Raw genomic sequence first — 15,363 nt, 5'->3', positions numbered from 1 at the left:
ATCACCTCTCGGTAGATGGACCCTATTTTGCTTGGCATCATTCAGACATGGAACAAAATGACATTACTTCACCATCTCTAAGACAACAGAGAGATGGAAACAAATGGGCAGAACACGGGAAGAAGGGAGACAACATTCGTCAGTATGACAGGCAGCAGTCTCAGCAAACCATCAGGGTAACTGTTGTCAAAACTCCACAGGCATCACAAGAAAGAAGAATATCGAGGAGTTACAAGAAAGACTATGAGAAAGTTGCTTTGAGATGTTTAATACAGAGCTCTATCCAAACAGGAAGGGCAATGGAAAAAACCTGCCAAGATGTTTCCTTAAAACAATCTGCACTAATTCTGTTACTTCATTTATACACAACCCAACCTTAATGGCCTGCTCTTTCCATGAGCGACTCTATGAAAACAAAAGTGTGAGAATGATATAGAAAACTGGGAGGTATGTCTAAAAGGGACTAAAATAGAGTACAGCCCAGATACCAAAGTTTGACCGACACAAGAAAATGCGTGGTTCTTCACACTACTGCCAAATTCTCTCTGCCTCATCACCTTACTATATAAATGGAAAACTCGAAACCCTGAAGAGACAACACAGATCAGAATCATCTTTTTACAGCAAATTCAAAACTATAAGCTATTTCAAAAGAAGTTCCTCATGGCAACACTCACAGAGAATTCTCTTTCCTGCAAAGATTATTCGTCTGTGTGCATGTATGTGCGCATCTGTGTGTACCTGCACACATGTATTTATATATTAAGAAGAAGAAAAGGTAGTAGAGGTGAACTAAAAAGGGAAAGAGTACCGGGTTTTCAATACTTTCTGTGCAGTCTTACCTCCATAGCTTTGCACAAGGCACTACAAGACTAACTTTCATTTCGATTTGCAAATAAGTCTCGTATAATCACTTACACAACTTCATGCTGCAAGTCAATTTGCATGCTTCCCAAGGAGTTAAGTTTTTAAAAATCTTCTCTGGAATCCACTGATAAAAAATGGGGGAAACTAGTATAATAAGATATAATGATGAATTAGTCCCTGTACAAAAGTTATCTTTTACTGAGCCCATCAGGAAAGCCTAGATAATCACTAAACATTTTGTATTTACTTTTCATTATTATCTCCAGCTTCGTATTTTTACTGTGCCTAGGCAGAGCATTTGCTATTCTTTATCTTTTTCTTTTACAAAATATCGAACATGGATAAAGGATTTGGGAACATCAGGTTACATGTAAACAAGAATAATATACGCTACATTTTCTATTTATGCAGGTATACTTACGAGGTAAAGCATCCATTTAAAATATTAGACCACATACTTTATGAATTCTACCCACAATCAAAAGTGGCATTTTTACAGCAATTACTATACATGATAAGCATCAAATAAGCTTTGAAAGGAGAACTGTAACTTCTGTATGTGAGGCATGGGAGAGAAGGAGGAAGAGAAGACGATGACATCTTAAACAAAATTAACAAAAAAGACAAAGTGATGGAGCCATCACTTGTCATTCTGCTCGAGTTAAGCAGTATTGAAAAAGGTCATAATGAAACTGCAAATAGCCAGTATTTTCACAACACTGTTTCTGGTCTGAGATTGAAACAAGAGAAATAGAACTATTTTCTATCTACAAAATACATATATGTACTATACATATACGATAGTATATGCATTACATATAGTATTGTACTAATCAAAACTCTCACGCCGTTACTGCTGATTTTTCAGCTGCATCTTAGATAACCATCTCTCCAAAACAATACACGACATTTTGCTATTTTCCAACACTGTACTACCCATTAAAAATGCACTGAGTAATGTCTGCATGGACATCTTTCTTTTCCCAAGTGAAGACAATATAAACCATGGCAGATGTGACTGTAGAAGTACCTTCCACAGAAAGCCATGCAAATCCCTCAGGGTTCCATGAAAGGTGCCGACAGCAGGTGAGGAGGAAGTGAACAGTAAGCAAGGAAGATTGGGAAGATCATTTAGGCATTATAGATCTTACAGTGATTCTTGTAGGCAGAATAAGATTTACCAGGACATTTAAAAGGACACTGGAGAAATGTGAGCTTAATGCAGAAGAGGAATGCCTATGTGATCATTTGAAAAGTGGGAAGCATTCAGCTTAGCAGAAAACAAACATGGTTTCACAAGGGATTTCCCCCCCCCCCCCCCCCGTGAATATGACTTTCAATGAATGCTGATGAACGTCTAAAGAACTGATTTACATCAGCTTTAAGGCATGTAAAACCTGTGAATTTGGATTTGCAGGTGCTCCAGTTTCTAGAGAAGTGTAAACAGAACTAGTAACATACATACACAAACCAGATTCTGTTCCTTTTGATACACTGGTTCTAGTGAGAAAAACCTAAATCATAAAAAAGCAAATTTGGTCTCCTAAGTCAATAAAACATTTTCCATCTATTTTACGAACTACAAGAAAAAATTAATTCTCACTAGTGGATACTGATTTCCACCTTCTCTCTGTAAAATCAAATAGACAATCATAATTACTATAAATACGTTTAGTGAAAGTTCAGAATTTCTTTAAATGGGCCATTTTTATTTAATTCCCTATACAGATAATTTAATCTAAGTCATTCTTCTCGGAAAAATCATAATCTATGCATTTAATAACCTCTTGGACTTCCAAGGAAAGCCAGATTCAGGACTGAATATCTGCTGTGTCAAACTGAAAATGATAACCCAAGCTCTGTGCGCATTAGCTGTGTGCCTTGAGATTGGATTCTATAGCACCTAATAAGGTATGAGCTCCATTTGAAGCTCTTCCCAAAAAGTAAGAGTATTCACAACTTCTCTCGCCTCTTTGAATTCTTAGCCACCTACAGCCAATAGGGTACTAAAAGCGACCCTTTCTTCAACAGAGAGATCTGTTTTCTTGAAACACACAGGAACCTCAGTACTTCTGAGGCTGTTACTCCTCTGTCAAATTTGTTTGAAATTGGGAAGGGTGTTAAAACAAAAAATACTGCAGGACATGCTGTCAAAAAAATGCCTACCTTTAGTAACCCAGGCTACAATAGAGCCTTTAGCATTAACAAGAGAAACAAAAGACAGTCTTTCTTTTCAGTCACTTAAAAAAAAAAAAAAGTTTTTACGTAGTGGTATTCAGATAGGAAAAACTCTTTGTTAATTGAAATGACTATACATTTTAAATGCTTTTTTCAGACACTTAAGAAAATGAAAAGTTCGATTACATTGTTTACATTTTTTCCAAGAACACCAAAATTCTTCTTTTGTTCTTAACATCCTTTTATATTTTTACATTTTTTAAAATAAGCATCTCAGTTAATGTTAGAGAACCATCCCAGGCTCTCACTGTCATTAAAGCATTATCTTTACATGAAAGTCAACATCATATTGCCAGTATATGAAATTAAATACACACCTTCACTGGTTTTTTTTCAGTTTAGTTGCTGTTTCTCCAAGTTCTGAAGTGTTTCCAAATAAGTTTAAAGACAGTATTATTTTTTTTATTATTTAAAAAAAAAAAAAAAACCACACACCATTCTTGTACCTAGTGTTCTTCAGATAAGCCCAATAACCCATCGATATTTTGGGTGGATTTACTACAGCCTCCTCAGAGTAGCAGCAGAGAGATGCCAGTTGCAAGTATTCTTTCCCGATTGGACCAATATGACTATATAGTACAGGAGAAACTTGTTCAAAATATTATCTTATAAATATAGGTTAGGGATTAGCCAGACAGAAAACCCGAACTGAGCATCTGAGAGACTAAACAGAAGCCTGCTCAGCTCAGCCAAAACTCAAAGCAGTACGGTAGATATTTACTACAAAATACGGGCAGGCACCAAAAGAAAGTATCTGTGACCTTTGCATTGTAATTATTACATGTGTAGCTATTGTTTCCATTTTCACAGACAAGATTTACCGCACACCCATATCAGCATGGTCTAATTTGTGCCATTGCTTTACCTGGCTCTGATTTTGTGTACTGTTTATATGGCGCACTACTCTATTTCTTCACAACGCTGATGTTTTTAACAAGTCAGACACTTGCCAAACTCCATCTGCATGGGTATTACATTGCCCAAGTTTTTGGACTTTTAAAATATAACTACATTGGATTCTGTTTCTCGTATGGAACAAGAAAGTAATCTTCTAGAATTAAGTGTAGGAATACAGGTTTTCTTCAGGGAGATACCTTCAGAAGTAGTCTACTAGCAGTCTGAGTGCAGTAAGAACGGCATCAAGCTACATAAAGTTTATTTGAATGACAAAAGTATTGACTATTTTAAAAATCGATTTCAAAACAGTCATACCTAGACGGTGTGTCAGAATTGTCTGAACTTTGCTACTAGCTCTAACATTTTTATTTTTTTTAATATTTTTATGTTTATTCTTCCTCAGATGCAGCTAGCAAGCCCTGAAATGTCATTGCTTACAGGCTATTTGCACACTCAAGCTAATCTAAATTTAAACTCTTCTGATTTTTGACCCAAGGGAATAAACTGCAATCAAATACAAATTGCAAAAATATTCAGCATTATAATTCAGTTTCCTAGAGCTTGAGTTTATAGTCATCTCTGGTTCCCATTTTTATATCTACTAACCAAATCCCACCCTTTTACATAAAAGATGAATCTCAATCTGTAAACAGTTCTGCCCAGGTGTTTTACTGTATTTACACTCCCACTAAATTTCACGATCATCTTTTCCACTTTCACATTCTTCAAAGAGAATGTCCTCCTGACTGCTGCCAGTAGTTTTTCAGAAATATACTTAAAGCAAATGCTTCTCAATGACCTGTTGAAAAATAAAACTCCACACGTATATAACAATAAAATTAATGTACTGTTAATGGTTCCTACCAGCTCACCGCTAAGTTGTGCACTTTAAAAATGTTGCTTAGTTTATACTCTCCAGACTTCAGGGGTTGGGTATATTCTTTAGCATGCACAAGGTATGGGTTCACTTGAGTATCAACAGGGAACTCTGAATCCTGGAGAAAAATAAAATTATTAATTCTCAGAAATGCGGTGTAAGTTCATGCAATGTACTACTTACTATGTTACTATTTTGAAAACACAATTTTGACTCATTCTTCCACTCTATTTTTCTCCTCTGTTCAATTTTCATCTATTTTTTTAAATCACTGTTGTCCTGGTTAATTAATGTTGATACATATTGTTAAAGCTGAGTGCAGGCATAACGGAAAGTCTGGGGGTCTGTAGTGAACAACTGAATACTGTAAGATTTATTAGGGTTTTCTTCTTTTAAAATTACATTCCTACGAGTTAACTTCTGGACAGTTATATCAAAACAGCATTGCTCTAGAAAGAGATCAGCCATCAGTACTAATCATTATCTGCAATCAAATATACATTCACCATTTATACCAGCAAAACCTCTTCTTCCCCCAAAACAGGAAAAAACCCACTTATGTAGTTCAACACAGCAGCAATGGGAAAGAAGCAACTCAACACTGTGGCTACAGCAAAATTCTATTTGCCATTCTTTACTGTGTTTCTGTCATTTATACTCATAACAAAGTTTGCATAATGATGTGGGTGTAAGTGAGAAAAACTTGGCCTGATACTTTTATTGTGAATGTAATTTATGTACTTGCTACTAGAAGATATGATGTTTAAAAAGGAAGGCTGTTACATCGTTAGTATAAAATACCTTACATTAAATTCAGGACAACCTCTGTTTTTAGGAAGTATTTTGTGGAAGACAGACAAAATTCAGGTAAATAAATTATTTTTCCTTAAACAAAAAAATGTTTTAACATTGTTTAACAGTATGTTTAAAACTGCCAATTTAAGATGCAGTGATCTACCCTGCACTGGACCATCTCATGATTAAAAGAAGTTAACTTCTAGAAACCTTTCCATTTCATCAACTGGCAGCTGGAAAGCTCCTCAGTTTGGAATGGAAGAACTACTCGCATTGTCCAAATCACTCCATTTATATTTTATTTCCTTCTCTTGACTTTTCCTATGCATACGTCCCATACCAGACATGAAAAGAATAAAGTTCAGTCCAACTATCAAGCTCAGCGCAGCGTGATCTGTAATCACTGATTTATCGGCTAAATGAAACAGTTTCCACTATGATTATAAGTAGAAAAAATGAGGCAAACACAGAGAGAGGAGGGCTGCGTATGCACATATAAACAATCCAATGCAAAGGAGAGCAGCTACATGTAAATAACCTTTTTTCTCCTTTGACTTCATGTATATATGTAGATCTAGATTGTGAGTAACTCCAGGTACTATTTCCCAAAGATCGTGATTATTTGGATAAGATCCTTTTCTCTACTTGAATAAAGACCGACAGACCAGTTTCACACATACCACATAATCCCCCCAAAAATTCCCCAAGGTAGTAACACCTGTTGAAGAGGGAACTGGAACTCCAGGCTGCCATGCAGAGGGGACATTTTCCAAGTCAGCTGCTGATGCTGTTCAACAGCATTGACTACACCAGCAGGCAGCGCCAGATTTGCAGCTTTCTAACAGCCTCTCCAAAGCAGCAACCCAGGGAGACAGCATCTGCCTCTAAAAAATCAGTTACAGACCTGATGCAAAGTCCTTTCTTGAAGGCTCTTGTTCACCCATCATAAAAGGAAAAAGACAGCCCTAACATTAGGACCTGGAAGGTCTCAGTCCTGGAAGTCTGTGGCTTCAAGAACAAGGAGGAAAGCTAATTTTGTAATTCAGATGAAACTAATTATGCATTACACATGAATTTAAAATGAACTCTGAAGATAACTTTATCCACGTGGAATAGGACATCTTAAGAGTATGCTATACAGAATTCTCTCATCTGGTAGGAGTGACAATCATCAAGAAAAACATCCTCATCATCAGATAATGGAAGGCAAAATCAGATGTTGATTGAAGTGGATTGCTCAGCAAAGATTCATGGATAACGTGCTTAAGATCCACTGCAGGAATGGATTCCCAAAAAGGTCCAAATCCTTCAGATATACATACTGAGCAGACAGGAGAATGCAAAAATACTGAACACCAACAGAATACTAAAATACCCTGAGCTGTTAGCCCAGTTTTCTTCAGCTCCAGCAGTTAACCTAGAGGGGGCGAGAACTATGGAATTATTGCTGGACTGTACCAGCTTAGGAGCAGAAAATCTGGTCCCCTGGACAATACGGAGATGTTCTTGCTACTAAGGGGCAGAAGAGACTGCAGCGTGAGAAGGATTCTGGAGAGAAGGAAACACATCAGCTTTCCCATACAGGGAACTAGGAAATTATTCAGGATAAAATAAAGAAACTGGCCCTGAATTAGAGAAAACAGGCCTTCATACTGACATTCAAGTTAAAGAAGACGACTTCAGACTACTTTCAAATAGCTATCTGGATATCATCATTTGCACTTGTCGTTTACAATCAGCTTGAAATAACTGTTCAGGTTTTTAGGCAGGTAAGCGGCGTACAATGGTATTCAAAACTCATAACATGACTTCAAAAAGATCAGCTGTGCTGGTTTTGGCCCGGACAGTTAATTTTCTTCATAGCAGCTCCTATGGGGCTGTGTTTTGGATCTGTGCTGAAAACCATGTTGATAACACAGGGATGTTTTTGCTCCTGCCGAGCAGTGCTCACACAGAGCCAAGGCCTTTTCTGCTCCTCACCCCACCCCACCCCACCAGCGAGTGGGCTGGGGGTGCACAAGGAGCTGGGAGGGGACACAGCCGGACAGCTGACCCCAACTGACCAAAGGGATATTCCATACCATGTGGTGTCATGCTCAGCATATAGGGCTGGGGGAAGAAGATGGAAGGGGAGGGACATGTTCGGAGTGATGGCGTTTGTCTTCCCAAGTCACCGTCACACGTGATGGAGCCCTGCTTTCCTGGGGATGGCTGAACACCTGCCGGCCCTTGGGAAGTGGGGAATGAGTTCCTTGGTTTGCTTTACAGGCACGCGCGGCTTTGGCTTTACCTATTACACTGTCTTTTTCTCAACCCACGAGTTTTCTCACTTTTACTTTTCCATTTCTCTCCCCCATTCCGCTGGGGAAGAATGAGCCAGTGGCTGGGCAGTTGGAGGTTTTGGTTTTTTTTTTTTTTTTTTTTTGTCCCTATCTGCCTGTGAGGGTATTAACTACATTTGAGCATCAAGGTATTATTGATTAACCATATGCTTCAAAATTACAAATAAATTCTCCAGACCAAAACAAAAAGCTGTTACTAGAGAACTGGCTGATGGAGCTAAACTGACAGAACTAAATGCATGTATTTTTCATATTGGACACAGAGTAAGTCGCTGACCTATCACAGGTCACTGTACAGTGCGATCAGAAGCAGATCATGGTCTGATGTCACAAGCATACAGCCCACTTGGTCTCACCTATGCACAGTTGCCGTGTCCCAAAAAGGGGACTACACAAGTATGATCAAGTACTACTGAGCTGAGCTTTACAGACTGCTCCAGTGATATTCTTCGAAAAGCTGAAAAAACTCTGTTGTAAGTTCCAAGAGTGAATTACATGTGCTTAGTACAATGTGGTAGAAGGTACCAGTATAGGTGGCATTAACAATGATCTACTTTGACCTGAGACTTCAGGAGCTGAGGACAAGGACGAAAAAGCTTCCAGGTACATCAGGCAGTGAAGAGAAGCTGTATCACAACACAGAGCTAAATTGCAAAGAAAGAAGCTTCAATGGTTGCAAGAAGCCTCAAGAAAAAAAATTGGACAAGATAAATGTCATACTGCTGACAAAACACTGGACTAGGACTGGGAATGAAGGTTTTTATCAGCTTCCCTCTGTGAGATTACTGGCATAGGCTATTTTCCATGGCCTATTTTTTTTTTTCTACCACTATTTTCCATGAAGGTGACCTCCATGACTTGCATCAAGAGGCAGATCTTCTGTATTCAAAAGACTTTTCTTGGAAGTATTATGTATTTCGGCTTTTTATCAGCATTATACATACATTTAGCAGCCTCATTTACAATCAGTGTGGTCTAAAATATTTTCTGAGATTAGTCAGCAGACTAGATTTATTACTAAGTCTAATTAACCAAGCTAAATGGCTTTATTAAAAATAGATTGTCATTAAAGAATGTAAGGAGGGTAACTGTGCACAATATATTTTAAAGGACTACACTCGTCATTAGAAAACCACTTACAAAGACTATACAGTTTTCTGAAGACTTGGCTGATCATTCATGTTTGCAATGTTTTCAGGACATCCTGCTGTGAGAAGCTTTAAAGGAAAAGACTGAAATTACTGTACTCTTTGAAATGCCCATCAACCACTAAGATTAGGAATGGAATAAAATCAATGTATTTTAATCTGAAAATGTACACACACAGCAGAGATAATCACTAACTTTTCTTTAGAATTTGTTTGCACTTAACTTGATGGCAGCCATTCTGTTAATTTGCAGGAATGAGGGTACAGCAAATTTCAGAACTACAGACTATCAAGAGAGTATAATTTTGTTTCCCATTTCAGAAGCTCTCTACACCACGTGTTCTATAAGGATGCTACTAACCTGAGTCAAACTTTTAAAAGTATTATGAAAATAATCAAGCTAATAACTTAATGATCAGTGCAAGTGCATCTATTACAGATCCAAGACCTAGAAGATATTTCTTCAGTGGACTAAGGTTTCAATCACAAATATAGCCTAACAAAACCACCCCAAAATCTAGTTTTTCCTTTTTTTTTTTTTGTACTTGATAAAAAAAAGACTGCATCTCACAGAAGCTGTAGATGTTCACTGTTCTAAACAATACTTATCTTTCCTCTCTAAACCTAAAAACCCCACATACAGAGTTCTGTTTGCTCTCAATATTATTATCCTATGCAATTATTTTGTAAGCTTTTATAGATACGCAAAACTTTAGCTTCAAGTTGCCTTAGTGCTGCTCAGAAATCCCATGCCCAGGACACTGGACTGTTTCCATGGAAAGGCAGGGACTTGGAATGGTGAGTGACATAGGAGACTAGTCTTTCTTCTGAGTGGAGAGGAAGACAGAATGTGGAAGTCATGGAGAGCACACAATCAAAATCATCCTTTATTGTCTTAACTCAGGTATTAGCAAAATACCTACATCTTGTACTAAGGTGCTAGCTAAACATCTATCTCTTAAATGAGCCATTTCACATAGATTAGCCATCTGTTTAAATATGTTTTCTATATTTCCATTTAGGTGTATTTAGGGGTGTACTAAGCCGCCAAAAGGAGCCTATAAAGAAAATCAACTTCAAATGAACACCTAAATTCTTAAAATACCATTTGAAATATGTGGAAGATAGTTAACAGAATTAAAAATTCTTATCTCAGAGATAACAGTTTTGGAGAGAAAGGTTAACTATGTTGGGAAAAAGCTAAACAAAATCAGAAACATTCAGAATTAGGAAATAAATATGTGAAGTACAAATAAGTAAAGATTAAAGATTACTTCCATCTTGCATTGTTATTCCAGGAAGGAATCCTAATATGTTTGTGGCCAAAGTTACACATTTTTATAGGAATACATGTCAAGTTGTGATTGTGTTTCAGCCATAATATTTCTGCAGATCTCTGAAGCCCATTTCAAGAAAAATCCATACATTTTCCAAATTTGGGAGTGATTAAAATGAGTCTGGAGTATTTATTATACACAGCCTAAAGAGCAAAGAGGCTAGCTAGAAGTGACTATAATCCCAGTACCTGCCACTGCATTCGTGCAAATCTTCGAAGCTTTATGTACTCCTTGTCTTAGGAAGTTTTACCTTTCACAAGTTACAACTTTGAACTAGAATAACATAAAAAAGCATACAATCAACATGCTTTTTGTAAACTGTGTCTCATTCACTTTCTGGAACAGAAACAACTACTAAATGTAACCAGACATACTCGTTGCAGACTGAAACAATTCTAGGAAAGTCTAAGCACTCTGAACCAATGTGACTGAAAGTCTTGCATTTTTCAGTAGAAAAAAACCCCAGATACTACTTCAGGAGATACTGCTGTAAATTTCACAAATATAGTAAAAAGAAAAGGATAATATGAAAATATTGTTTCTATCATTTCTTACTGAATTTCTGAAGTATTTCCGAAACTATAGTTTTCATCTCCTTTGCTGTGATAATCCTTTATTTTACTCAAACATCAGATTTGGCCTCAGTTGTTGAGGTAATTCATAGTTCTGGTTCACACTTCGGGGTCTGAATGGCAGGAACAGCGGTATCACTTCTGAATCTGCTGACTTCAGTAGCTCCCCAGTACACACCAGGTGGAAGCCATGGTTTAAACATACCATGTTTGTTGCTGAGTTGACTTCCTGCCTGAGAAAGGAGTTTAGAAGCAATACCAGCTTAAGGTGTTCTCTTACAGCATTTCAAAAATATATTACTACGTATTCATTTATCAAAGCTTCATCGGAACTTCAATTTATGTGAGGCATGCAAGTTCTGAGCTCCTCAAAACACACAAACAAGCTACCTATGAAATTACAAAGGTTAATATAGATTTATTTATCCCAGATACAAATATTTATCACTGTGAAATAAATGTGGTAGCTTTATCCTATAAACTTCCTACAATAAAAAGGCTCAAGAATAGTAATACAAAGATAGCTCTCCTCCTCCAACAAATTTTGGGAATGAAATATCATTGTTTAATCCTTATTCTATTATTTTCAATCGCTAAATCCTAAGGGTAACAGAGAATCCATTGCACAACCTGAGATCTTGCATAACAAGGCTTTGTGAAACATTTATTACAAACATTGATTGCAAAGACTGTCACCACTTCAGCATCAGCAGGGGTAGCGTGCATGCCAAAAATCCAAGAAATGCATGCACTGAGTGGTAAGGAGCCAAAGCAATATATTATGGTTTTGTTCACTCTTGTACCTGCAGTGTACTAGACATCTGTACTATGATGAACATGAAAAGCTATTAAGCTTTTCTCTTACATCAGTATAAAAGAGAAAGTAATATATTTCCTGCCTGTGAAATTAAACATCCTATTACTTGATCATCTAAGGCAAGGAACATTACAGTCAAAATAGCATTCCAGAAAGAATCTCTGTGAACCATAACCGTTCCGAATGCATGTCCAAATGCATGTCCTCATTCACTGACAAGGGTAAAAGCAAACGGCGCATCACACCTGCCCAAACTGTCCTTCAGAAACTACACCACCATTGTTATCTAAAGTTACAGGAATAACAGACTGTCAGCCGCCCATAAAGTTAGCCATGACCCTTAGTCCATTTACATGTAGTACTTCCATAGCTCTCAAACAGCAGCAGCAGAGAGTAAGCAACATTATCCTCATTTCTTCTATAGGCACAGGGAAGACATCCAAACAGTAGATTCTCGGCAAAGGTAATAATGCAAACCCGTCTATACCCCCCAAGTAATAAAAGGATCTACTACTGATTCTTATGATTTACCTAGGGAGCCCTGTAGAAACCAGGATCGCATGAACTCATAAAAGCCTCTCCTGCCCCAAGACCTCATGGCTTCATCTACAAAAGCAAACCACAAGAGCAGAGCAAATTCCCTTCAAATAGCGAAAGTAAACAAAAGAATTTTTAGAAATACAAATATATAAGAATGCAAACAGTCTTGGCTGTAATTGCTCACAATGAATAAATCTTAATCATCAAACTATCAAAAATAAAGTATGTGAAATAAGCTAAAACATTTAAAAAAGCAAACTATAGTATGAGATTTCCAAACCCTAGTTCACTTTTCCTCAACTTTTAGTTTTTACAAGAATCAGACAATTCCTGAGGAAAGACATGAATAATGACCAATATTCAGATGACATAAGACACTGCTTACATTTATTTTAAAGTTCAAAGTCAGTTTTCAAGAGAGATTGAAACCTGCTCCTGGTTTCTCTCTTTCCCATGATGAAAATCCTGATACTCCACTCTGTTCTCCAAGTAGCTTAGTTATGGTGCAACAGAGATAGGTGGCTGCAAAAGGAACCAAATAGTAAGCAGGAAAGTACTGAATGAGTATTAAGTGCTTTGCTGCAAGAGTGACAGAAAATTAATGTAAAATACAGTAGCCAATATACAGCCAAAATGTAGTAGTGGCTTTTTCATGTTTTCTGTAACTGATGGAATAAGGTATCCTTTTCTAGCAGGCTACGAAAAAAATGAAGATATTTAGTGCATCCACTGAATAGAATGCCACCAGCAAAATATTCAGTAGCCAATGTTGTACGATTCTTAATACTGAAACAATTTCAAAATGTTCTAGTGTCTATAGTAACTGAACTACACCACATTTGCACATTATTTTACTATTTTGATCATGATCACAATTATTTTACAAATATCTGATATGTAAGGAAAGGAAGTTGAAAGCAATAGCTGGAGAGCATAGTAAAACTTTTATTGCATACTATGTCTTGCTTGGCTTGTTAATAAAAAACATAAAAATCACCTACAAAGATTGTGGCCACATAAGTCCTCCTTATTCAGTTTATAACCCTGAAAATTTTTCCTTTTTTTTAAAAAAATATAAACTAAACATAATACATAATAGTAGTAAAAGTCAGATTAATTAAAAAAGCAATGGTAAAACTGTTCAGGGCTAGTGTATTCATGCGGCTCTTCAGACAGTTTATGAACTGGTGCTAACGGTAAATTTAAACTCAAAACTGCTCCCGACAATGTCAGTTTTAAGGGTCTGCCAAGTCAAGTCTTCCTAGAGCTGTAGCCTATGCAGTAAAGAAACTAGAAAGCAGTACCACTCTAAATGTACAACTATACCACAGACACTTAACACCTTTTTGACTAGAGCTCTTATTAGCATTCATTGATAAATTTACAGAAATTTTCTACTATAAAAAGGATAAACTTGAAGATTGAAAGCTGCTGCACTTCACTAGTATTTTGTTTCTCTGATTATGGCTATTAAAACCATATTTCCCAATGATTAATAATCTGAGGGATTTAAAGAATACGAGGAATCTAACAATTATAAGATCCATCACTGAAGTGTAATCACTTCCTTCCAATTTTTAGGACTACAGCTTAACTTTTATTGCCACTATTTCAGAAAGTTAACGGTATAAAAGGAAAAACATTTTCTATGCAAAACATATTGCCAAACCCTACAGAAATAAAACTGTAACATTTAGCTTCTGCTAAAACTTAAAAACTTGTTAGCAAATACCTAAGCAAATCACATTTCTCAGTTTAAAGCAACAGGATTGGGGATGATGCTGTTAAGGATAAACACACAGCTCAAATGTGGGGACTAACATAATTTGTACACTAGAGACGAATGGAAACATTCACTTCAGTATTTATAACCAAAGTCTAGCACAGAAAGGGAGTAGGGACTCCACTGGCACAACAGGCATCCATGGGTGTTTCAGAATATTTTGCTTTAGAAACTGATCTCTCTAAGGAAGTCACAACGTTCACAAAGATCACAGATTCATCTCGATGTACAAGAAACCGAGCATAGATGGTGACTTTGCAGCCCAGTGAGTTGTACAGTTTCTTAGAGGACAGAGCTTGGACTCTCAGGACCAAGAGCTGAGAACCACAGAACGGCTCCTTGAGCTTGCTCGACATTGACCACAGAACAATTAGTAGATTTAAGATGCTCTGCACCCACGCTGAATGGAAAACAAATACTTAAGCTTTATGAAGATGAATAGGTTATTTCTCCAGAGAAGGAACAGTCCTCAAAATAAACTATTCATTGAAGAACCTTCTGTCTTAGCAAGGATATCTATGGTGTGCAGAAATACTACATGCAGCTTCTTCAATCACTTCTACCACCCCAGCTACCTCAAACGTACTTTTAGCCCCTTCTTTTGCTTACATAATCTAGTCTGTAACAGGATACGGAATGACCAATGGTCTCTGTTGAATCAATAAGGTCAGTGAGAAGTCACAGTGAAGTTATTCTAGTACATGAATGTACTAATAATTCTGAGTTAAGCTACAGTCTCAAAATGATATAATGATAATTCAACTTTTAATTTACTACTCCTTGATGGTGGGAATTTAACTTAATACATGCAATTAAAATTGATTTCTTAACTTAAAATTATACGATTCAATATTATAACTCTAAGATACCGGTACTGATACATCTGGATTTTAAATGTCTACTTGTGATTACCATTAACAGGAATTATGAATGTAAAATCATCATAGGTGAAAGAATAAATTCAGTACTATTTTACCAGTAACAATTCTGAATCTGTTGATTCTTGTCATCATAGCATCCCCACAACGTAACAATAGAATATGCTCCTATTTGTTTTTCAAAATATATTATCTATCATGCAATCTACCTTTTACAAAGCACAAAACAATGCCTATGTTCACACAGGAAAGATGCACGGCACAACTACAGA

The 15,363-nt window shown here is 36.8% G+C and overlaps 1 protein-coding gene across 1 annotated transcript in view; it reads right to left on the bottom strand.

Annotated features, from left to right (window-relative positions):
* Positions 1-15,363, bottom strand: part of SPAG16 (sperm associated antigen 16) — a 407,293-nt gene that overhangs the window by 336,966 nt on the left and 54,964 nt on the right. Inside the window, 1 exon segment of the mRNA XM_054830796.1 lies at positions 4,867-4,997. Coding sequence (XP_054686771.1) covers positions 4,867-4,997 — 131 coding nt within the window.

The sequence above is a fragment of the Grus americana genome, chromosome 6 (assembly GCF_028858705.1).
Source record: "Grus americana isolate bGruAme1 chromosome 6, bGruAme1.mat, whole genome shotgun sequence".
NCBI classification, from domain to species: Eukaryota; Metazoa; Chordata; class Aves; order Gruiformes; family Gruidae; genus Grus; species Grus americana.
The sequence above is the reverse complement of the archived record's forward strand: the minus strand, read 5'-3'. Positions and strand labels throughout refer to the sequence as shown.